This window comes from Diospyros lotus, chromosome 11, assembly GCF_014633365.1.
Source record: "Diospyros lotus cultivar Yz01 chromosome 11, ASM1463336v1, whole genome shotgun sequence".
NCBI lineage: Eukaryota > Viridiplantae > Streptophyta > Magnoliopsida > Ericales > Ebenaceae > Diospyros > Diospyros lotus.
The window spans coordinates 13,639,872-13,663,964 of record NC_068348.1 but is presented as its reverse complement, the minus strand read 5'-3'; the positions used below and the strand labels follow the sequence as shown (position 1 = coordinate 13,663,964).

Below are 24,093 nucleotides of genomic sequence, written 5' to 3'. Positions count from 1 at the left end.
GGCCACTCCTATGGGTAGAGGCCAAGCCAATCCATTGCCTTCTTTATCTCTGTTAGTCATTTGACCATATCTCTTGATTGTTAGGTTATCTTTGATTCCAATTCTGTTTTGATGTAGGATCAGGATACTGGATGATTGATTGGCACAAACATGAATCTAAAGTCCTTATCATCTCTCTTTACCATCTGGTTGTACTATTACTACAATCACACCTTTGTCAATTTATTGTAGATTGGACCACCTCATTGTCTTTACTAACACAGATGGCCCCATCTTTGTCTTCTTTACAGTCTTTAGATTGTGAATCTTGCCAATTGGGCAAACATGTACTCTTCTTTTCCTAATTGGATTAATAAAAGAGTTGATTCTCCTTTTATTAATGATTATTCTTGTTGTACTTGGCTTTATTTGGAAGGATTGAACTGAGTTGTTGTCCTTATTTACTTCATCTTATAAAGAGGTTAAGACTCAGTTTGATTATTTTATTCATATCCTTCAAAGTGATAATGCAAGGAATATTTTTCCAAGTCTTTTCAATCTTTTCTATCTTCTCATGGCATTCTTCATCAAATTTCATGTCTGTATGCTCCACAAAAATGGGGTAGGAGAACGTAAAAATCATCATCCCATTGAGACATCTTGTACTTTATTGGTTCATATGCATGTTCCTCTTCTTTTCTGGGATGCTGCTCTTTTGACTTCTTGCTATTTGATTAATTGGATGCCTTCTACCATTCTTAATGGACATGTTCCTCATACTCTACTTTTTCCTAATGCACCCTTAAATCCTCTTCCTCTCTGTATTTTTGGTTCTGCTTGTTTTGTTCATCTTTTATCTCCAGCAAGGGACAAACTATCACCTCGATTTGTTAAATGTGTCTTCTTGGGGTGTTCTCAATTTTTGAAGGGTTATAAGTGTTTTCCCCCTATCTCAATCATTATTTTCATTCTTGTGATGGTATTTTCTTTGAGTCCAGTCCTCTCTTTGCTTTTTTTTCCTTTTCTTCTTCCTCAGCTATTGATGAGGTTTTTCCTATTCCTTCTTTTTCTTCTTTGGTTCTGTTATCTCTTCTCCATTACTTTCTTGTTCCTTCTCATCCTCTCTTAACATATTAGTGTCCTTCTTGACCTTTTCCTATTCCAGCTTTGATTCCTTTAGATGGTGTGGTTTCTTCACCTCATGTTCCTCTGGATACTGTAGTTCCTTTAGATGCTTGTCTCCCTACAAGTGTCATTATTCCTTCAATTTTCAGTCGATTTAGTCTTCTCTATGTAGAGGTACTCATTCTTCTCGTAATCCTCATCTTGTTTGGATTTGGCTAAGCTATCATTGTTTTTCTTCTATCCATTTTGTCTTTGTTTTTGCCCTTTCATCTATTTTTATTCCTAAAACAGTTGCAGAGGCTTCTGCTATTAACAGATTGAAAGCACGTTTGGTTGCCAACGGTTATACACATGTCTTTGGTCTTGATTATGGAGATTCCTTTTCCATTGTGGTTAAGATTGCTTTAGTTCTTTTGTTTCTATCCATGCTTTAGACATTGGCCTTCTTATCATCTTGTATTAAAAAAAATGCTTTTCTCCATGGAATCTTCTTGAGGAGGTTTATATGGAGCAACCACTTGGGTTTGTTGATTAGGGGGAGTCTCACCTAGTTTGTTACCTCAAGAAATCATTGTATGGTTTGAAGCAATCATCTAGGTGTTGGTTTAGTCACTTTAGCTCTATAGTTTAATCTTTTGGATTGACTAGGAGCGAAGCTGATCATTCTGTTTTTTATCGCCATGCTCCTTCTGGTGTTATCTACTTGGTTGTCTATGTAGATGATATTGTCATTAAGCAGTGATGATGAGTAGGGGATTTCCTAGTTCAAGGCTAATTTGCATTCTCATTTTCAAATTAAAGATTTGGGTCCATTGAGGTATTTCTTGGGTATTGAGGTCTAGATCTGAGCGTGGCATTTGTATTTCTGAAAGAAAGTATGCTCTTGATATTTTGGAGGAGATAGGCATGTTGGATTCTAGGCCCATTGATACGCCTATGGATCTTAATTCTGATCTTGTTCTTGGACAAGGGGAGTCTATTCATGATCCAGGGCATTATAGGAGATTGGTTGGGGAGCTGAATACAATCGGCTCCTAACAAGGAACCTAAGACTTGGATCGAGAGATGAGATGAACACTCGATGAATTCATTCAAAGATTGGAACACATATTTATACAAGTTTCTATGCTATCTAATCCTACTAATTAGGAGATAAAGAACAACAGATTTTAGAATACAAATTTAAACAAGTTTGCTGCTATCCATATCCTGATTTTAGGGATTTTATCTTCCACTACTCTTGATCCTTATCTTCGCCAGATTTGGACTTCTATCGGCTGCGACTTCTTCTGTCCTACTAATTCCTTAGCTGCTAGGAGTTTTCCACCACTAGGACTCGCCAACACCCCCTCTCAAGCTTAGGAATAGATATCTCTCATTCCTAGCTTGTCAATGAGAGTCTCGAATCCCGGTCTTGCCATGGATTTGGTGAGAACATCTGCCACTTGGTCTATTGTAGGAATATATAATAACCTTATATCTCCTTCTTCAATTTCTCGTTGGATAAAACTTCGATCAATTCGAACATTCTTCATTCTATTATGTTGTATTGGGTTGTTGACAATGCTTATGACAGATTTACTATCACAATATAACCTTGTTGGTTTGATTAGAGGCATTTGTAGATCTTCCATTAGTCTCACTATCCAAATTAATTCACAAATCCCTTGAGCAACTGCTCTAAATTCTGCTTCCGCGCTACTTCTTGCCACAACTGTTTGCTTCTTACTTCTCCATGTAACTAAGTTTCCCCATAATTTTGTACAGAAGCCTGATGTAGACCGACTGTCAACTACTGAGCCTGCCCAATCTGCATCAGAAAAACCTTCAGCACTTCTTTCATTATTCTTTTTGAACATCAACCCTTTCCCAGGTGTGCCTTTTAGATATCTCAAAATGTGATAAACAGCTGTCAAATGTTGTTGAGTTGGAGCATGCATAAATTGACTTACGATACTCACTGAATAGGCTATATCTGGCCGTGTCACGGAGAGATAAATTAATTTTCCAACTAATCGTTGATACTTTCCCTTATCAACTAGTGGATCATTATTCTTTTTTTCATATTTCCAATTTCTTTCTAGTGGAGTATACCTTGGTTTGCACCCAATCATTCCTGTCTCATTTAGGAGATCAATAGTATACTTTCTTTGGGATATTGTCATACCTTCTTTGCTTCTTGCTACTTCCATCCCTAGAAAATATTTCATATTTCCCAATTCTTTTATCTCAAACTCTTCTCTTAGCTTCTATTTTAGGGTTGCCATTTCATCAATATCATCCCCTGTAATGATAATATCATCCACATATACTATTAAGATACATCTTTTTCCGTCTCTAGCTTTAACAAATAGAGTATGGTCGGCCTCACCTTGCTTATAGCCGAATTGTTTCAAAGTTGAGCTGAATTTCTTAAACCATGCTCTAGGGGATTGTTTAAGCCATAAAGAGATTTATATAACTTGCATACCTTTCCAACTGCTCCTTGATCCTCAAAACCGGGTGGAATCTTCATATATACTTCCTCTTCTAACTCACTATTTAGGAATGCATTCTTGATATCAAATTGGAGCAACTCCCAGTCTAAATTTACAGCAATAGATAGAAGCACCCTTATTGAATTAAGTTTTGCCATCGGAGCAAATGTTTTATCATAATCTATCCCATGGGTTTGAGAGTACCCTTGTGCAACTAACCTTGCTTTATAGCGGTCTATACTTCTATCTGATTTGTATTTGATAGTAAACACCCATTTGCAGCCTATAATCTTCTTGTTTCTTGGTATATCAACCAGTTTCCATGTTTGATTGCTCTCCAGTGCCTTCATCTCCACCATTACAGCCTCTTTCCAATTTGGATCTCTCAAAGCTTTGTGTATACTGCCTGGAATAGTCACTTCATCCATGGTTGTCGTGAAAGCTTTAAACTGAGGAGACAACTTGGAATAGGTTAAATATTTTGATATTGGATGTTTCGCACAAGATCTGACCCCTTTTCTAATTGCAATCGGCAGATTCAAATCACTGTCTTCTTCACTTTGTGGACCTGTCCTTGGTTTCGATGATTGGTTGATTTGAGGATCTAGTTGCTTTTGTCTCCTTGAATATACCTTAATAGGTTTTTCAGGACTTAAGTCTTTATCCATATCAGTCTCCACTGGTTCTGCTGGTGGATGAGCAGGTTGAAGGCTTGAGGTAGGCAATACTTCAAGATCATTTGGATCACTGGTGGCTGGCTGAGAACAATCAGCAGTGTTTGGTTGTACTTGTTCTTGACTAGGAACAAAAGATGAAATAGATAGGATGACTGGTATTAAAACAGTGGGATCCCAATGATTTTCCCTAGTTTGTGACTGATTAGAGTGGTAGAATTTGGTTTCATCAAATGTTACATCACAAGAGACAAATAATTTTTGTGATGTAGGACAATAACATTTGTACCCCTTTTGTGTGGGTGAGTATCCGATGAATATGCACTTGAATGCTTTAGGTTCTAGTTTGTGGCGATTAGGATTTGTTTGATAGACATATGCCACACATCCGAAGACTTTTGGAGGAAGAGTGTTGAATACCCTAACATGAGGAAAGATGGACATGAGGTTGTGCAATGGAGTTTGATATTTCAGGACTTTGGTAGGCAGTCTATTGATCAAGTAAGAGGCTGTTAGGACAGCTTCACCCCAATATTTGTTTGGAGTTGAACTAGTAAACATTAGAGCTCTAGCAACTTCAAGCAAATGATGATTCTTTCTTTCAGCCACTCCGTTTTGTTAGGGTGTATACGGACATGTACTTTGATGTAGGATTCCATTTGTGGTGAGATATTGAGTGAAAGTGTATGAAAAATATTCCTGGCCATTATCAGTCCTAAGAATGCAAATGGAGGACTGAAATAGGTTTAGAATCAGCTTGTGAAAGTTTTGAAAAATTGTACAAACTTCAGATTTCTCTTTCATTAGGTATACCCAACATAGTCTTGTATGGTCATCTATAAATGTCACAAACCATCTAGCACCACTCAAGTTTGGAACCCTAGCTGGTCCCCAAATATCACTATGGATCAAATAGAATGGTTGTGAAGGAGTATATGGTTTTGGTTGATGAGAGCCATGAGTTTGTTTTGCAAGAACACAATGATCACAACTGAGCACCATACTGTTTTTATTGATGAATAAATCAGGACATAGGCGTTTCGAATATTGAAAACTAGGGTGACCAAGGCGTCTATGCCATAGCAAAATTTCAGAATTCAAACTAACTGAAAGAGAAAAAATGGGAACAGCAGAACTAGAAGCTAACTGACTAGGAGAGACTTTGTTGTCCAACATCCAATAAAGACCATCCTTTTCCTCAGCACTGCCAATCATCTTCCCTGTGGACCGGTCCTGAAAAATACAATATGAGGGGAAGAAAGTTACAATGCAATCCAAATCCTTAGTGAGTTTACTTACTGATAGAAGATTGCATTTTAAATTGGGCACATATAAAACAGAATCAAGAGTTAAGCCAGCCACACATACACTTCCTCTTCCCTTAACTGAGGATACGGTTCCATCTGCTATTAAAACTGTTAGTTCCTTCTCTTTTACCTGAAAATGTTCAAATATGGTAGTAGATCCGGTCATATGATCAGATGCTCCGGTATCTACAACCCAATAACACTCATTCATCCTTCTAGCCGTTAAGGAAACCACTGAATTACCTTTTTGTGTTACGGGCATTGATGTGTTAGCTATTCCTCCATCTGAATCTTTTGAAATATGAGTGCCATTCAGCAAATTCTGCAAGAACTCTACTTGATGAGCTGTAAGATTTAATCCCATACTCTTTTCTGCTGTCTGTGTTGTTGCTGCATTCTGGATACTAGCAACTGCGTATGCTGGTCTTTCCCTCTCCTTCTTGCTCCTTGGTTTCCAGTTTGGTGGCTTTCCATGAAGTTTCCAACATGTTTGCTTTGTATGATAAGGTTTGTTACAGTGTTCACACCACTGTTTGGCCTTAGAAATTTCTTCCTTCTTAGATACAGCAAGTGCAGAACCCGTATTTGGTTCTGGTTGAGTCAGGATGACTCGTCTCCGACTTTCCTCCCTCCTGACTTCCGCAAAAACTTCTCTGATAGTTGGTAATGGCTTGATGCCTAGGAGTCGACCTCTTACTTCATCCAATTCCGAATTCAAGCCTTGGAGGAAATCGAATACTCGCTCCTTTTCCAACATCTTGTTGTATTTTTGACTATCAACCGAGCACTCCCACTTTGGATCATAGAATAAATCCATCTCTTGCCAAAGCTCTACTAGATTGTTGTAGTATTCGGTGACGCCAAGACCACCTTGTTTTGTAGTCCTAATAGCCGCTCTGATCTCAAAACACTGGGCTGTGTTTTCGAGATCAGAGTATAATTCTTGGACTGCATCCCATACTTCTTTTGCAGTCTTATAAAATAGATAGGTTCGGCCTATCTTTGAGTCCATCGAATTGATCAGCCATGCCATGAGAATGGAGTTTTCGACTTCCCATCGCTGGTAATCAGTTGATTCTTCTGGAGGGGTTGGGATTGCCCCGATAAGATAATCGAATTTTCCTTTGCCTTTGATTACCAGGGTCACGGATTGAAACCATTCTCTGAAGTTCCTTCCGTTTAACTTATGCTGGGTAATCTGCAACGTTTGGCCATCCATGGTGAGAATATTGGTGGGAGTTATGGTTGCCGGTGTAACCTGTGGTTGAGGAACTGAGCTACGAGAAGATTCTTCTATCGTAGGATCTGGTAGTGCTAGATTGAATCCAGCCATGTTGATCGGAGAGGCTTGGTTATGACAAACAGAGCTCTGATACCATGAACACAATCGGCTCCTAACAAGGAACCTAAGACTTGGATTGAGAGATGAACACTCGATGAATTCATTCCAAGATTGGAACACATATTTATACAAGTTTCTATGCTATCTAATCCTACTAATTAGGAGATAAAGAACAACAGATTTTAGAATACAAATTTAAACAAGTTTGCTGCTATCCATATCCTGATTTTAGGGATTTTATCTTCCACTACTCTTGATCCTTATCTTCGCCAGATTTGGACTTCTATCGGCTGCGACTTCTTCTATCCTACTAATTCCTTAGCTGCTAGGAGTTTTCCACCACTAGGACTCTCCAACAGGAGCTAAATTATCTGATAGTGACTTCAAAGATTGCATTTGTTGTTAGTGTGCTTAGCCAATTTTTGGATTCTCCTTGTGATGGTCATTGGTAGGCTTTGGTGCATATTTTACGATATATATTGAGTTTGCCTGGTAACATTTTATTATTTAAGGATAAAGGTCATACACAAGCGATTGATTATACAAATGTTGAATGTGCAGACTGTCCATTTAATAGACAGTCTGCTTCTGGCTATTGTGTTTTGGTTGGAGACAATCTGCTTTCTTGGAAGTGTAAAAAGCAACATGTTGTTGCTAGGTCTGGTGCTGAAGCCAAGTATAGAGCCATGAGAGCCATGGGATTTGCTACATGTGAGCTGATTTGGCTGAAACAACTTCTTAAGGAGGTGCAGTTTGGTGATTCAGGGTTTATGTAGCTTATGTGTGACAATTAGGCTGCTCTTTATATTGCCTCTAATTTTGTTTTTCATGAAAGGACCAAGCATATTGAAATAGACTATCACTTTGTGCAAGAAAAATTGGTTTCTGGTGATATTTCTACATCATTTGTTGGGACTATGGATTAGTTGGTTGACTTGTGTTTACTAAAGCTCTTCAAGGTTTGAGGATTGAGTACATCTGTTCCAAGCTACACACTTATGATATGTATGTGCCTACTTGAGGGTGAGTGTTGAGAATTCATATTAGCTTGGTTTTAGGTGTGCTGTATATAGTAGTTCTACCTTGTACCCAGCATAGGTAGCTTGTAAATAGCAATTATAGTGTTTTGGTATAAATACTTCTAACCCTAGCTTAATAGAATTGAATTGTTATTTTCCCTCCAAGTTCTCTTTTCCTCTCTTCTTTTTCTCTCAATTGTACTTACCGTTTTTCATTAGGCCATTGTATTCGTATTGTGTCTAGAATCCCTTGTTCTCGTTGATGTACCTTTTATACTACCACTGCCACCATGGGTCTTGCTTGGCCACTAGTTGAAGTGGTAGGTCTACACCAAAGAGAGACCTAACAGTTAAACTGGATAGTCTCTTTCGGTACTAGACTCGCCAGCCCAACTGGTGAGTCTGTCTCAGTTGAGGATTGGATAGCATCTGATGTTATTTTGGTAAAAATTCACAATCCAATGCTACTTTGATAAAAAAGGAAAAATTAATGCTAATTTAAAAAAATTAAAAATATTTTAGCTGACCCAAATTCTTAAATGGGATGTACATGGATCATATACTTGTATGCTACTCTAATGAAAGGAAATAATATATTCTAAAGATAAACAGAACATCTAAGAATATATGCAAGGTGTATACTGCCTAATCTAAAGATCATAATTCTCTTAATCTTGTTTCTATTTTATTTTTGTCACCTTGAAATCTTCAAACCAATGTTGAAGTTGAAAATTTGCTTAGCATGTCGACACAGGTGTGTATTATTTATTTTAACTTTTTGGTCCCTCCCCTTTCTATTAACCAATTGTGGCATAGAGAACTTGTATTTTTGGTAGATGTAATGCTTCTAAAATTCTAATTTTTTTGTGACTTATGCAATGTAATTTTTCTTGCTCATTGTTATTCTTTGTATGCTTAGAACCTTTATTTAATTGAAGCTTACATATTTTGGATTTATGATTAGCTGAATTGTTACTTGTAGGTACTCATCATGGATAGGGTGACTGTGAAAATAATGTCTTACTCATGCAAGATGGCAGATATCACAGAGGAAGGAGTTTCATGTAAGATATAAAAAAGTTTGTTTGATAAATTTCAATTCCCAATTTTAGACTGTATATGGTTCCTTGGATGTTTCGACCAAACCCATTGGTTCTTGGCTTGTACCTAAGTTGATACTTCATCATGTCCGTTGTCTTGGTTGTTTTGCACCCTTTTTTTATGCCTACTTTGATAGGCATAGGCTATTATTGCACGAGCTAACCTATAGATGCCAGGGTCACAGTACCATTCCTGCTGCGAACTGGATCTCTAGACCTGGGTTGCTTTGGGTCACAAACTGGATCACTAGAGTTTCAAGTGACTAGAAGGGCTCAGTTAAGGGGGTAAGGGGTTTGGTCAAGGGCTGAAAACCCATATAAGAGAGAGAGAGAGAGAGAGAGAGAGAGAGAGAGAGAGAGTTGCTTTGCTTGACAACAACAATAGTCTGTTGCTCACGACGAAGAAGATGATGGCACGCTAACTCTTTAACAATAGGATGGGAGTTCTCTTTGCTGATCAAAAACTTTGCGGGTTCCCTTTGCTTGTATGCACACTGTTTTGTCTTTTCCTCTTTTATTTACCTTGACGTTTGTGCACTTCTTATCTCTTTGTCTTTTTTCCTTTTTTCTTTTGCTTAGCAAAATCTCTGTCTTCTATTATTCGTGTTGCATCAACCCTCATTTTTGTACGCTATTGCTTCGATGAATAATGTTGCACTACAAAAGAGGACATATATATTTATTATATTAGGCTTATTTTTCGTTAGATTAATGATTAAGGTAAATAAATTTATATATTGTTCCCAAAAAAAAAAAAAACACTTTAAAGCATCAATAACTTTTATTAACAAAGCAAGAAGATATATAATTTGATTAGTATAAATTTAATGTTGATCTGAGTAAATGTTCAAAATGTACCACAACCCCAAATAACATACCAACTAAGCCTACTCCACGTACTGCCTATCGTACTAAGTTAGTTACCCTGTCCTCGACCCCATTCCATGACCCTTGGTGTATTGTGATCTTGGCAACTAGGAGCCAACACTCTTTAAGTAATGACTTCTTTTTATTTCTTTGTTGGTGGATATGTCAAGCTTCTCCAATTTGTTGCAATTTTATAAATGTCATATAGAGAAGTGCTTTTTCTAAAAGGTTTAGATGTTGACACCTTAAAGTTATGATCATTCCTGTTGCATTTTATTGGTTTGTCTTGATTATGTTAATTGCTGCTGAATCCATGAACCGGTCATTCATAAATCTTTATTTAGGTTACATGGATTTGCATAAGAGTATGGAGTGCAGGATGTTTATTGGTGTTGAACCTTCTATACTCTTAATAATAAAATATTGAGACATATCAAAAGTTATCTACAGTCATGTGGACACGTTGTGAATATTTAGATAAAGGCACAGACTGTGTTTAGCTATCTACTTGAAACTGAATGGGTTTCAAAATAAATATGAGCCTCGCTCTTATAATGTGTTGGAAATAAAACAAAGATATCAGGATTATTACTTTTATTTTATTGTATGTATGTATTGCTGATATGATGTATATCTTGAAGATATGTTGTAGATATTTCATTTCTAGGATTAAGGGAGCTGATTTGTAATCTTTGATTTGATTTGGATTCTGGAATCTTTTCTATTATTTCCTTTTGTGGAGAGATTTGTTTCCTCTCCTTTGGTATAAATTAGTTGTAAACCTACAACATTTGATATAGAAGAAATATTAGTTTCTTTATTTTCTCTTCATGGTATCAGAGACTCCTTCCTTGGAACCCTATTTTTTCTGCCGCCATCTTTAGGAGTGCTCTTTTTTTTGCCCCCGCGGGGGGGGGGGGGGGGGGGGGGGGGGGGGGGGGGGGGTGGCGCAGTACAGCCTTCAACAGCTACCCTCAATTCTATGTTTTTTAGTCTTCATTGCTACAGCTATTTAGTCAAAATTGTCACTACCATGTCTGTAGTTTCTGATGCAGTCACTCTTAAGTCCTAATCTTCCATTTGGGGATCAACCCACTATTTTCTCAAGTGATCTTCAGCCTATTGAAAATACACCCGGCTCTCATAGTGATCTTTGTCTCATTAATTTAACTTTTCAACTCCATGTAAAGAATTATCTACAATGGTCTCAGGTAGTCTTTACCTATCTATAGGGGCGTGGAAAATTATGGCTGAAAGGATGAATGAGAAAAAGGCAGAAAATAACTGGGCCAATAATTCCTATACTCATAGTATGGTGCCAATGCCAAAATTGGAGATCCTATATTTGATGGCAAAAATCCTAGATGGTGGGTAAGGAGATGCCATAAGTTTTTCCAGTTTTACAGTATAAGGGATTCTCATAAGGTGAATCTAGCTTCAGCCTAATGATGCAGCGGATGCACGGTATCAAGGTTAGGCTAGGCTTAGAAGAGAGTGTGTTTGGCAGGAATTTGTGGATGAGTTTTGTGAGAGATTTGGGGACAGGAATATGACGGACGTAATAGAGGAATTCAACAAGTTGGAACAATTTTAGAATATCAGTTCAAGTTTGAAGCACTTAAAGCACTGATGATTATTATTAACCCTTCTCTCTTTGAGGCTTATTTTGTTTCAAGTTTTATGAGTGGCCTTAGTGAAGAACTTAGGCCAATCGTGAAAATGCTGCAGCTTGCAACAATTAATCAAGCAGCAGAGAAGGCGAAATTGCAGGAGCTAACAGTAGAAGCCATATTCAAGAAACATAGGACTCCATTTACAGGAATTGGGCTAGCAGTAACCAGACTTCAACCCATACCGGAAATGTAGAATAGAGGAGATAGTTTGGATTATGTTATAAATGTGGAGAAAAGTTTTTCTTGGGCATCAATGTAAGAGGCAATTGTTACAAATGGAAGGTAGAAATGAAGCAAAGGAAGGAATTACTGAAGAAATTGAAGTAGCGGATAAAAATTTCCTTGAAGATGCACTTGGATAACAAATTTTTGCTGGATTTCCTAGCTCAATTCCCTCAAGTTGCTAAGTTCCTTTGATTTTCTTGAGGACAAGAAATTTTTAAGGGAAGGGGAATGTCAAGAAACAGAATTAGGAGTTGTTATGTTTACAGTTGTTGAATTATTTATAGTTAATTTACCGTTAGGGGTTAATTTATAGTTATTAGGTAGTGGGGAAGTAGTGGATTAGTGGTAACTGCTATAAAAAGACCCTTGATAGCTTGTATATAGTAAGCTATGCCAGATCTCTAAAATTATCAAGTAAATTGTGGAAGTTATTCTCATTTTCTCCCTATGGCTTTCTACTTCTCTCTCTCATTCTCTCAGCTCTCTAAAATTCTCTCCTTTCTCTCTTCCTATCTTCTTCTTCCTGTTTGTCGCTCGAATTCCTAGATTAAAACCCTAGGAACTTGACATTTAGAAGGAACTTGATTAATGAGATGGGCAACTGTTAAAATTGCTTTCCCCCTAAAAGATTTGGAAACATGATGATGATGTAGGAGGCCTCGGGTAACATTGAGTAAATGTCTCATTTTTCTTTCAACAATCCCATTTTGTTGAGGGGTATCAATACAGGAGGATTCATGAACAATGGCTTCTTGCTGAAAGAAATGATGATCATGTTGATTAAAATAGTCTCTTGCATTAACAATACGAAATCTCCTAATAAGGGACCCAAACTGGGTGGAAATCATCTTGTGTAACAATGATAGAATTGTACTAATGGCTGTCTTATCTTTTAAGGGATACATTTAAGTCATTCGACTACAATCATTAATAAATGAAATGAACCATCTAGCCCCAGAACAATTAGGGACCCTAAATGGTCCCCAAACATCAGAATGCACCAAAGAAAAAGGAATGGGAGAAAGTTTATTACTAATTGGATAGGACACTTGGTGATATTTGGAGAATTCACAAACATCATAGTGAAATTTAGTAACATTTAAACCCTTAAATAAAGAAGGAAACATAGTTTGCAATAGAATGAAAGGACAATGGCCAAAACAAAAATGATGGAGCCAGATTTCAATCATGGCAGGTGTAACTTGTGATGACTAGGCAAGAATAGACTGGTCCCTCTTAGAAACATCACAACTCCTTAGATAATATAGCCCATTTTGTTCCTCAGCAGCCCCAATCATCTTTCCCTAGCCCAGTTCCTAAAAACACAATCATGGGGGGAGAAGATAGCATAACAATTAAGGTTTTTGGTCAATTGGTGAATAATAATAAGGTTGGTAGAAAGGTTGGGGACATGAAGAACATTTTTAATAGGGAGTGATGCATTGAGTATAACACTTCCTTGACCTGCTATAGGAATTGTGTGACCATTGGGTACAGTTATTCTTTTGGAACTTGACATAATTTTATAGGTTTCAAAAATAGTTCGGTCATAGGTCATGTGATCAGTAACTCCTGAATCTAGAATCCTTTCACAATTTAGACTGGTTATATTTTATTTTTATTTCTGCAAAATTGTATTAATTATTATAGATTAGTGACAGTTATGTAGTGTTTAGGAGCAGCTACTCTAGTGGAGGTAGTGTAAATTGCTTTGTTAAAGTAGTGGAATAGCCTCTATATAAGGCTGTACCACTATTGTACATTTTGTAGTTTTTGATTAATTGAAAGTTAATTCTCTCTCTTTGAAATTCTCTTTTTGTCTCTCTCAGATCTGTCTATTCCTCCCTACTCCCTGTCTAAATTCTCGTTTCTCTCTCTCAATTCTCAGTTCTCCCTCTTAATCAGTCTGATTCATCCCCCCTTTTCCTCTCTATTTCTCCCTCTCTTTCAATTCTCTTATCAAATGAATTATAGTCTGGCTCGGGTTCCTGACAAATTGGTATCAGAGCAGTCCAGTTCTTGGCTGGATCTTGGTGTTTCCGATCATATTTTGAAGGCAAGCAGTACAAGGTAGTTACCAATTATTGGAAGCAATTACAGTTGCTGCCTAGGGTGAAGTTGGAAGAAATAGACTTAGGAAATGGTAGAGGGAACTTGCACGAAGCAGATAGAGACAAGGTTGGAGGTTATGGAGATGGGTTTGCGGCAGACTCGGGAAGAGTTGGGTCGCTATCGGGAGGAGAAGACACCCACTAATGCTGCCACCAAAGAGCCTGTGCAATCGTTGGAGAAGGAAGTAGCTAACTTGGGTTATCGGATTGATGGAAGTAGCTAACTTGGGTTATCGGATTGATGGGCTCCTGAAGATGTTTTCCAAGGTGTCTCAGGCCAGCCTGCCGGAAGATTTCCCTCCAAGAGTTGTGTTAGAATTGATCTTGAAACAAGCAGGAAACCCTTCTCACGCTTCCACGTCACAGGAAGGTGAAGAACAACTAGTAATAGGCTTGGCCATCTAGGTAAGGGGACCCCACCCAAATCACCAATGCACACCCCTACCTAGGTTGGAAATTCCCATGTTTAAGGGTGCTAAACCTAGGTGGTGGGCTAGGAGGTGTGAGAGGTTTTTCCAAAGGTGGTGGGTTAGGAGGTGTGAGAGGTTTTTCCAATATTATCAAGTGACTGAAAGTCAGAGGATAAGCCTTGCAACAACCTACTTCAAAGACATGGCTGATGCATGGTTCCAAGGGTGGAACAAAGTGAGAGACAAGACAAATTGGGCAGACTTTGTGGAGGACTTTTGTATAAGGTTTGGTGAGAAACCTATGATAGACACAATTGAGGAGTTCAATAAGTTTAAGCAAGAAGGGTCAATGATAGATTACCAATTTCGTTTTGAAGAATTAAGGTCTCTAATGATGAATGCACTTCCTGCCTTGATTGAAGATTATTTTGTTTCTAGTTTCATTAGCGGACTTAATGATGAATTGAGGGCAGTGGTTAAGATGATGTAGCCTGCAATTTTCAAGCAGGCTGCTGAGAAGGAAAGATTACAAAAAATGGCCTTGGAAGCAATCTTTAAAAGGCACCACATCCTAGTGGGAATTCAACCTTCAACAGGTTAGTAGTTGGACGAAAATCTGGGGACTACAACATTAGGATGGAATCCTAGGGTTAATACGTTAGCAAAATCCCTGGCCATGGACTAGAGGAGGTAGCTAGGGTTATGCTACAGGTGTGGAGAGAAATTCAGCCCAAACCACCAGTGCAAAAGGCAATTGCTGTCTATGGAAGGATTGGAGGAAGGAGAAGAAGGCAAAGATGATGCAGGGGTGGGATGAAGGACTAGCCGCTGAGATTTCTTGAGAACAAGAAATCTTTAAGGGGGAGGGAATGTCACGATTTAGGCTAGTTATATTTTATTTTTATTTTGGAAAAATTGTATTAGTTAGGTATTTACAGATTAGTGACAATTATGTAGTGTTTAGGAGTAGTTACTCTAGTGGAGGAAGTGGAAATTGCTTTGTTAAAGTATTGGTCAGCCTCTATATAAGGCTGTACCACTCGTACATTTTTTAAGTTTTGATTAATTGAAAGTTAATTCTCTCTTTGAAATTCTCTCTCTCTCTCTCGGATCTCTCTATTTTTCCGTACTCCCTGTTTAAATTCTCTTTTTTCTCTCTCTCAATTCTCCCTTTGAATTAGTCTGATTCTTCCCCCTTTTTTCTCTCTATTTCCCTCTCTCTTTCAATTCTCTCACAAAAGGAATTACAACCAGGCTCGGGTTCCTAACAAATTCATAAGTCATTTCTAACAGTTTTTGAAGCATTAAAATTCTTAGAATTAAGGCATGTACCTGTCTGTGTTAGAAAGCAAGAATTAATTTGAATAGTTTTTAGGAATGATTTAAGCTTACTGATTTCTTTTGCATTGAATTCACCTAGTCCAGAAGTTGCAACAAAATCTATTATCTATTTTTTCTGGGATTCTCTCAAGTTCCTTGGTTGTGAGATGGGCTTGAGCTTGATTTCTAGGTTGTAGATTCCAGAAGCCTCCCATCCTGTTTAACAATCTCCTTTCCATGAAGTTGGAAACATGTCTCTCTAGTGTGCTTTGGTTTTTTGCATTATGAACACCACAAACCTTCCTGGCTTTGTTGTTGTTGTCTAAGGTGAGAGTCATTTCTTTCTTCTTGTGGCCTAGAACGTGAGACATCTACCTTGTTGGAAATCATGGCTAACCCCTCAGGATTAGGTTCATCAAGTGTAGCTATTCTTCTATGTTCTTCACTATGGATTATAGAAAAAACTTCATTCAAGGATGAAAGTTTTTCCTTGCCAAGGATTTGAACCCTCACTTGATTGCACTCAGGATTGAATTCAACCAAGAACTGCACAATCCTGTCCCTTTCAAGTATGGAAGTAAGAGTGGTAGCATCTTTGCTATACAACATCTTTATGTCTTGATAGTGATCTAACTCAAGCTAGTATCCATTCATTCTATTATAATAATTAGTCACCTACAAAGATCTCTACTTGGTGTTGCTTATTTTTGTTTTAATCTCAAAGATAACAGAGGCATCTTACAATTTAGAATAGGTGCTTTTTAATGTTTCCCAAATATCCTCAACTGTAGACAAAAACATGTAGTTTCTACTTACCTTTGGCAGCATAGAAGTCTAGAGCCAAGACATCAGCATTGAGTCCTCAATGTCCCAGGTAGCGAATGCCAGATCGGAGGCCTGGGGTGTTGATCCAGTTAGATGGGCTATCTTTCCTTTGCCCTTTAGAAAGGTTCTTACAAGTTGAGACCATTGGGGATAGTTCCTACCATTCGGTCGATGTGAATGGTGCATTCTTTGTAGCTCACTAATAGGAGTATTAGCAAGTTGTTGTTCAAATGGAGCGGCATCTACTGTAGACATAGGAGTGGTTGTTTTGGAGATTTTAGACATGCTACAATAACTGGTAGGTATATTAGGCATTAAAGGCCAAAAAAGGACTAAAGTAATGAAAGCAACATTGTGGTGATGAAGGCACGCAGTAATTGAACAACGACGACAATGAAAAGAGTGAAACTTAGGGCTTTGATACCATGTGAAGAATAGGAGAAATAAAAGTATATTCTATCTTTTACATTGTAACGACCCCAAGGATAGTTTAGTAAATATAATTGTAGGAGTTGGCATGCAATATACAATAATTGTAATTTCTTTTCTTTTTTTCTGTTATAGGGCTTTGTCCTATTCTATAGGCAGTTAGGGTAGTTGTTATATTGCACATGGGAGCATGTGGAAGGATGTTAGGCTATATGTAAGCCACAGCTGAGGTTGGAAGGATTATGCCTAAATTGATTGAATGAATATTCTCATTTTTCTCTCTAGAATTCTCTCTCAATCTGCCTATAATTTTCCCCTAAATCTTCTTCTCTATTCTGTTCTCCCTTAATTCCCTCCCTCAATTCCTTCCAATTCCTCTTCTAACCTATTACAAACCCTAGGTTTGTGACATACATGTGTGGTACAATCCCATTTATTTGGTTATAAATTTACGCCATAGGAAAGATTACATTTGTTCTAAACTAGGAAAGGCTGTACAGAAAATAGGAAAGGTTGACTATACAGAAAACAGGAAAGTATTCAAAAAAGATAGGCTGGTAATTACTCTTTAAAATCAGTCTCTATACTAGGGATGATTTGGCCAATCAATCTCTTAAATTAAGGAATGATTCTAGTCAAGCATTCATTATATTTCTGGCCGGGAAACAACTGTTAGCAATTTGATTTTATCTACAGTTACATTTAAAAGATTAGTGTTATCTTTTAGATAGGTTATCCTTAATTGCCTATAAATGGGCAACACAATCTAACCTTATTTTTTCAGCTTTGGTGATTAAAATATTGTTGATCTCTCTTTTCTTCTTCTTCTCCCCCTTGCTGCTTCTTCTTCTCTCTATCTGTTTTCTTTTTCCCCCTTTTTACAGCAAATTTTAACTGCTGTTCTGCGTCAATTTACTCTATAGTTTATGGTAATTGTGTTTTTATTTTGGGAATGCTTACCTTGGAGGGCAAGTGAAGTTAGGAGAGTGCAAGTTTTGGGTTTTTCAAACTCATGTCATGCTTTGCTGCATCATTATGCATATGCTAAATCATGTTATGGGATTAACTGACTGTTTTAGTCCAAAATATATGGTTTTATATTTTATGCAAATGTCATGATATGTCACCCTTATTAGCTACAAAAAGCATCTGGCTTTTAATAATACAACAGAAAGTGATAGGAACCAACTATTTTTGTTTCAAAGATTTAGGGATTGTGACGATGTAATAATGGCTTGAGCTAAAGTTAGCATAACAGTTGAAATCTTTTGCAGTAACTGACAGTAATTTGGTGGGATGTAAAAAGTAGCCAAGCTGGCACATTGTCTTTGCTTATTTTGCAGTTGTTAATATTGTTTTCAAGTTCTTATTTCTACTTGTTTCTGCAGTGGTAGAAGACATTTACAGACGAAGGCAGCCACTGCCCACCATGGATGCCATATACTTCATCCAGCCGACCAAAGAGAAGTAATTGTTTCTTTTTCACTTTGTGCTGCATGTGGCTTTTACTAAATTATGGAGTTATCTCGATTATTTGAGCATTAGTTGTAGAAAGAAATCTTTCTTGTTAACTCATTGTTCCAGTAAGGCTAAATAATAAATATCAATTAATTCATCTTTCAACTAAATACTTGTTACTTCAACTTTTTAGATTTTAACACTAAATTTCATTGTTAAAAACTGAATATGTTGTATATTCCCTCAAATATTAAGTTTGGGATTACTTAGGGGCTGTTCTCTTTGCTGTTTTCAACCTGTTTTGAGTTTTCAGTTTTTCAAAACATTAAAAACGTGTTCTCTTTGTTATTTTCAAAAACGCATTTTCAAAAACAAGGAAAAAATTTGTAAAGGAAACCCAAAACAACAATTTGTTGTTTTGGGTGTTTTCAGTGGAAACTTATCAAAAACACAAAACACGGAAAACGGTCCCCCCCTCGCCCCCCCACCACCCCCAGCAACGCTCCAGTCTCGTTCTCTCTCTCTCTCTCTCTCTCTCTCTCTCGCCTCACCCAAAACACTGCGATTGCCCCATTCATCTTCTCCGTCGTCGCCTCTTCCCTTCCAGACGCCATCTCTTCCTTGTCGGCCATCGCAGCGCCTACCACCGCAGCCTACGTCGTTCGCCTATGCCGCCGCTACAAGTCGTTATCCCTTCCAGATCTGTCGCGCTTTGTCGTTCACCTGCGCCGTTCCTCTTCCAGATCCGCCATCGCCGCCGCTCGCCATGCACAAATCCGCCATAACCGCCATCGCCACTACCGCCATGCCCAGATCCGCCATCGCCTCCTGCCTTTCCATTTCTTCCTTCTTTCTTCAGTGATTTCTTCCTCCGCCATAGCCCTATCTCCACTCCCAATTTTTTATTTTAATTTTTATTTTTAATTATATTTTTAAAATTTTGAATAAATCAACATTGTGTTATTTTATGATTTATTATTATTTTTAATATTTATGTTATGAGTAATTTAAATCTCAAAATTAATGTGAAAAATAATTTATAATTTCAAAACAGACTATTAGATCATAATTTTAAATATAATTTATAATTTTAATATATTATATATGTTTAGATTATTATGTTATATTTTAAATTTTTTGAATTAAATTTATAATTTATTAATAAATATTTATAACTTTCAATCAAATTTATTAAATAAAATATTCTAAACTAAATTTTCTCAAAATTTTGAAGTAAACGCATTTTCTAGTTTTCTATTTTAAGAAACAGTTTTTCAGAATAACAAAAAGAACGCGTTTTCAAAAATTTCAAAACAGACACTCAAAACACAAAACTCAAAATGAATTCAAAACTCAAAACTCAAAATTAAAACACAAAGAGAACACCACCTTAGTATTTTGGTTTTCCAATTTTGTGCTTGTACTCCTATGAAAATTTTCATTTATTTATTAGTTATTCAAATTTGCACCTGCATTAAGTTTTATGTAGGGCAAACTCCTACATGCCATCTCATCTCTCTCTCATGTTTTCTTTATTTTCATGCAGTGTTGTTATGTTTCTCTCTGACATGTCCGGAAGAGCACCTCTGTACAAAAAGTAATTGATGGACCTCTTGTTTTTCTTTCTGATATCGTTGCAAATTGATCTTTCAAATGTTGTAGAGTTTTCTTGATTATGCTTTTCATCTTGTTTTTGTTTTTTTTTTTCTCCTATTGTTGTGTTTCTAGGGCATTTGTTTTCTTCAGTTCACCTGTTCCAAGAGAATTGGTTAATCATATAAAGAGGGATGGAAGTGTGTTATCTCGCATAGGTGCCTTGAGAGAGGTTATTGTTTCTTGGCTTTCTTCAGGATATGTTTTTGATGATTCTACAGAAAGTTTTTCTCGTTGTAGCTGTTTGTTCTTTTAATGCTAAAAGTAAGTTTTTGATATTCTTCTCATTATGGTTGGAAACATGCAGATGAATTTGGAGTACTTTGCCATTGATAGTCAGGTATATTATATGCTCAACTGAAAATTGCACAAATTATTTAGATTTTGTTTTGATTTTGAGAACTCTTGGAATTATATTACCTGGTAGGAGTTTTGGAGTTACAAATTATTATTATTTATTTAATTTTTTTTCTGTGGCTAATGACTGGAAATGACTTTTCAAGTTAATTGTCAATTGATAAATGAGGACAAGCCTTGGTAGCAAAGGTGAGGTTCTCCTTTGTGACTGGAAAGTCAGTTCAATTTGTAAAAACAGCCACTTTGCAAAGAACAAGGGGCAGGCTGTGTAGAAATTTGACCCTCTCAAAGAGGGTGTACGTCATGCAATGAGCATGCACTTTCATAGCTGATTGATAAACTTTACAAAATCATATTATTTATCTGTGAGGTTGGCAATTTCATTAGTTGAAAATTTTTCTTTGGTCTACCTAAGAGTATTTTTAGAATTTGTTTTATGTTTAGAGGCATTGATATCAGTACAAGTTATACTTTTTTTAGAGCTTTTTTCTTACATAAGTTGCTAATTTTTATTGGCAATCTGTAAAGCATGTTTTGTAGTGTCATATATATATATATATATATTTGTCATGCTTGCTCGTCTGACTAGTCAAAATTTGGATATGTGGCATGTCCAATTGTGACAACCCAGTTGAAGATGGTTTTTTACTTAAAAGTTGGCAGTTTGGAATACTTAAATCTTTTATTTTTTTATAAATATATTAAATGTTAGACTGGTGTTTTTGTTGCAATTATGTATTAATTTGAATTTCTTCTACGACTTGTAGATTTATCTATTTTTGTTCGATAGCTCATCTATTATTGAATTTGTTTGATAAGTTAATGTATTAAACCCAAAAACTGGCTTAAGGGGGTGAAAACTAGTTTGGTATGTGGGTTTGGGAACATCATCTTGGGAGTTCAAAGTTGTGGGTTCTATGTGGGTTCTATGTCTAGCCCCTCTAATGCTTGGATGGTTTCATGCTATAAGATCTACAAGTTTAAGTTTGGGGGGGTGGCTGGGGACCAGAGATGTTGCCAACATGGTCCTAAGAGGGAATGAGGCTGGCCAGGTGTGGTGGAGGTCAAAACATAGCCTTCCTTGATATGGCAGCCTTGATCTAATTTTCCAACCCTTTCACCTGTGCATGCTTATGTACGAGCGAGGTAGGGGGGATATTTCCCAACCCACTAACAAAGTGAAACAAGAATATCACTTCATGCTATAGATGGATTTGTCAATCCCTTATACCTTAAAAACCCCTTAAATCCTCACATACTACATTAAACAAAGTGAAGCCATACATAAAGCCTGCCTCTATCCCTAGGAGGATAACCACTTTCCAACACCTGCCCGAGGGCCAAGCCTTAAGCCTGCTCCCTTTAGACTAAAAATCTAAAACTATGGCATCACTCTCAAACATCAAAAAGAATTAACACCATCCTAATAATCAATTCCCTGTTATTCATATACAGCACTATTTGGCAACCATCATTCTTCTTGGTTAAAGCTTATTAACTGTAAGAATCACATCAATAGTAGCCATTTAAGCAGAACAGGCAACTTTGGGTGGAGTTTTGACCCCCAAATCATCTTCCAATGGAACAAATTCCCTCTGTTGCAAAGCATAATGGAAAGTGAATAAACCCAAAAAGGATCCCTTTCCGAAAGGATCCTACTCTTTTCTGGGCTCCGCTTGCCTTGTAATGACCTAGCATCGAAGACAGAAAGAGCTGACACAGTGAAAGCTCCAATCTTGAAGATTTTGTTTGAACATTGTCAAAAGAAAATGGAAGCATGCACTTACAAAAACATTTTATTTTTATCTAACTGGAAAAGGTCAGGGGAAACAACACTAAAATGACCTATTTTCACACCAGCTATTTAACCAAAAATTAAATTTAGCTCCATTTCCCCCCTAATAATTAATATGCTTAATGAAATCACTTAAAAACTTGCATAACATCCTTTCAAATACTAAGACCACAGGATCCATTTATATTCTCTGTGGAATTACTGTATTTTCCTATTATATTCCTCCTCAAGATATTATTATCCCATGAAAACCTCCAAGCCACTTACGAAGAAGGGCTTTGTTGGAAGATCTCCATTATATAGCACCTGGACTACCTTCTCCCAGTGGACAACATGTTCTCTCATCTACTAAATGAAACCCGAACTTGTTCTTGAGACTGTCTGAAAGGAAGTTGCTATGGAGCTTCTTAATTCTATTTGAGAACTCCTTCCATGTCTCTTTGGGCGCTCCATCATTTTCTTGTATCTGGCTCACATTTTTGTTCTCTCTATTGCTTTAGTTAACTTATATATATGTATCTTTAAATTCTTTTGTTCTTCTCTTGTGGGAATGAATGGAATGCTTTATTCCTTTGAAGGCTCAAGTATTCATTTGGTGCTAGGAGAACCACATCATAAAAAAAGGGGTGATAAGTCAATGATGCCACTGTGTCCTGCTAAGGAAACACCTATCAACTGAGAAGATAAGATCCCTTGCTCATTTTCTGAACATCAATGGTTGAAAACAAGACCCCAAACCCCAGAATCCATAGGGTAATGGAGAAGAAGATGATGATCTATTGATTTGCTCCTTAGCATGAACAGGAAATATCAGTCCATCGACCTCTCTTTTCTCCTATGTGGGTTGTTTGAAGGATGGATCGAAAGGATATGCTGTCCAAATAAAAACCCAAATTGGGAGGGACCTTCGATTTCCTTATTGCTTTCTTGGGAACTCCTCCCTTGGATGAAGAATGTAGGGTGCACCATAGAACAAGAAAAATTTTGGAAGACTCTTGACAGATGCCAAAACCAACAATTCTCGATTGTCCAATCATAGGGTTCTTGTCAAGCAACTCAAAAGGGCTGTCAAATAATCAATCCCCCAATTCTAAAACTTGTCTAAATCTCTGGGACTAAATGACTTCCAATCTCAGATTGATTGCCTTTTTTAGGTATTCTATGAGAAACACCACGATGTTTGGATGCTTAATATCATTGGAGAATTATCTCTCTGCATGAATAACATTCTGCAATTTAACCCAAGCATCTTCTGCACCACTCCCCTGCCCCCAATCCTAAAAAGGAAGTTAATTCCTAATGCATTTTATGATTTTTCTTTACTGTTGTTTTTACCATATAGGGATTTATTACTGATAATGAAAGGGCTTTGGAGGAGCTTTTTGGGGATGAGGAGAGTAATTCCAAAGGTGATGCGTGCTTGAATGTGATGGCCACTCGCATTGCTACAGTTTTTGCTTCATTACGTGTATGTAATTTCAAGAATCATAATTTTTGGTCTGGGTCATATTAAGCAATTCTTAAGTATGCATGAGCTTTTGTTTTTCAGGAATTTCCTTCTGTCCGCTACCGTGCAGCCAAATCCCTGGATACAGCTACAATGACTACATTTCGTGATCTAATTCCTACAAAACTTGCTGCTGGTGTGTGGAATTGTCTTATGAAATATAAAGCTAACCTCCCTAACTTTCCCCAGACAGAAACATGCGAGTTGCTTATCGTGGATAGATCTGTAGATCAGGTTCTTGGATGCTATGTGTTGGTTAAATTATGCTTATTATTTTGTCTGTACTATACTGAATATGCTTATTTTGCACTTCTAGATTGCTCCTGTGATACATGAATGGACATATGATGCAATGTGCCATGATTTGTTAAACATGGAAGGAAATAAATATGTGCATGAGGTGCATCGTCCCATTCTAACTATCTTTTGGACTGTTAAAT

At 37.1% G+C, this 24,093-nt stretch overlaps 1 protein-coding gene across 1 annotated transcript in view; it reads left to right on the top strand.

Moving 5' to 3' along the window:
• LOC127813710 (SNARE-interacting protein KEULE) overlaps nt 1-24,093 on the top strand; it is a 72,777-nt gene that overhangs the window by 21,747 nt on the left and 26,937 nt on the right. The window contains exons 3-10 of the mRNA XM_052354827.1: nt 8,906-8,987; nt 18,272-18,350; nt 19,888-19,938; nt 20,070-20,166; nt 20,302-20,334; nt 23,489-23,614; nt 23,696-23,887; nt 23,970-24,053. Coding sequence (XP_052210787.1) covers nt 8,906-8,987; nt 18,272-18,350; nt 19,888-19,938; nt 20,070-20,166; nt 20,302-20,334; nt 23,489-23,614; nt 23,696-23,887; nt 23,970-24,053 — 744 coding nt within the window. The remainder of the gene's footprint in view (nt 1-8,905; nt 8,988-18,271; nt 18,351-19,887; nt 19,939-20,069; nt 20,167-20,301; nt 20,335-23,488; nt 23,615-23,695; nt 23,888-23,969; nt 24,054-24,093) is intronic.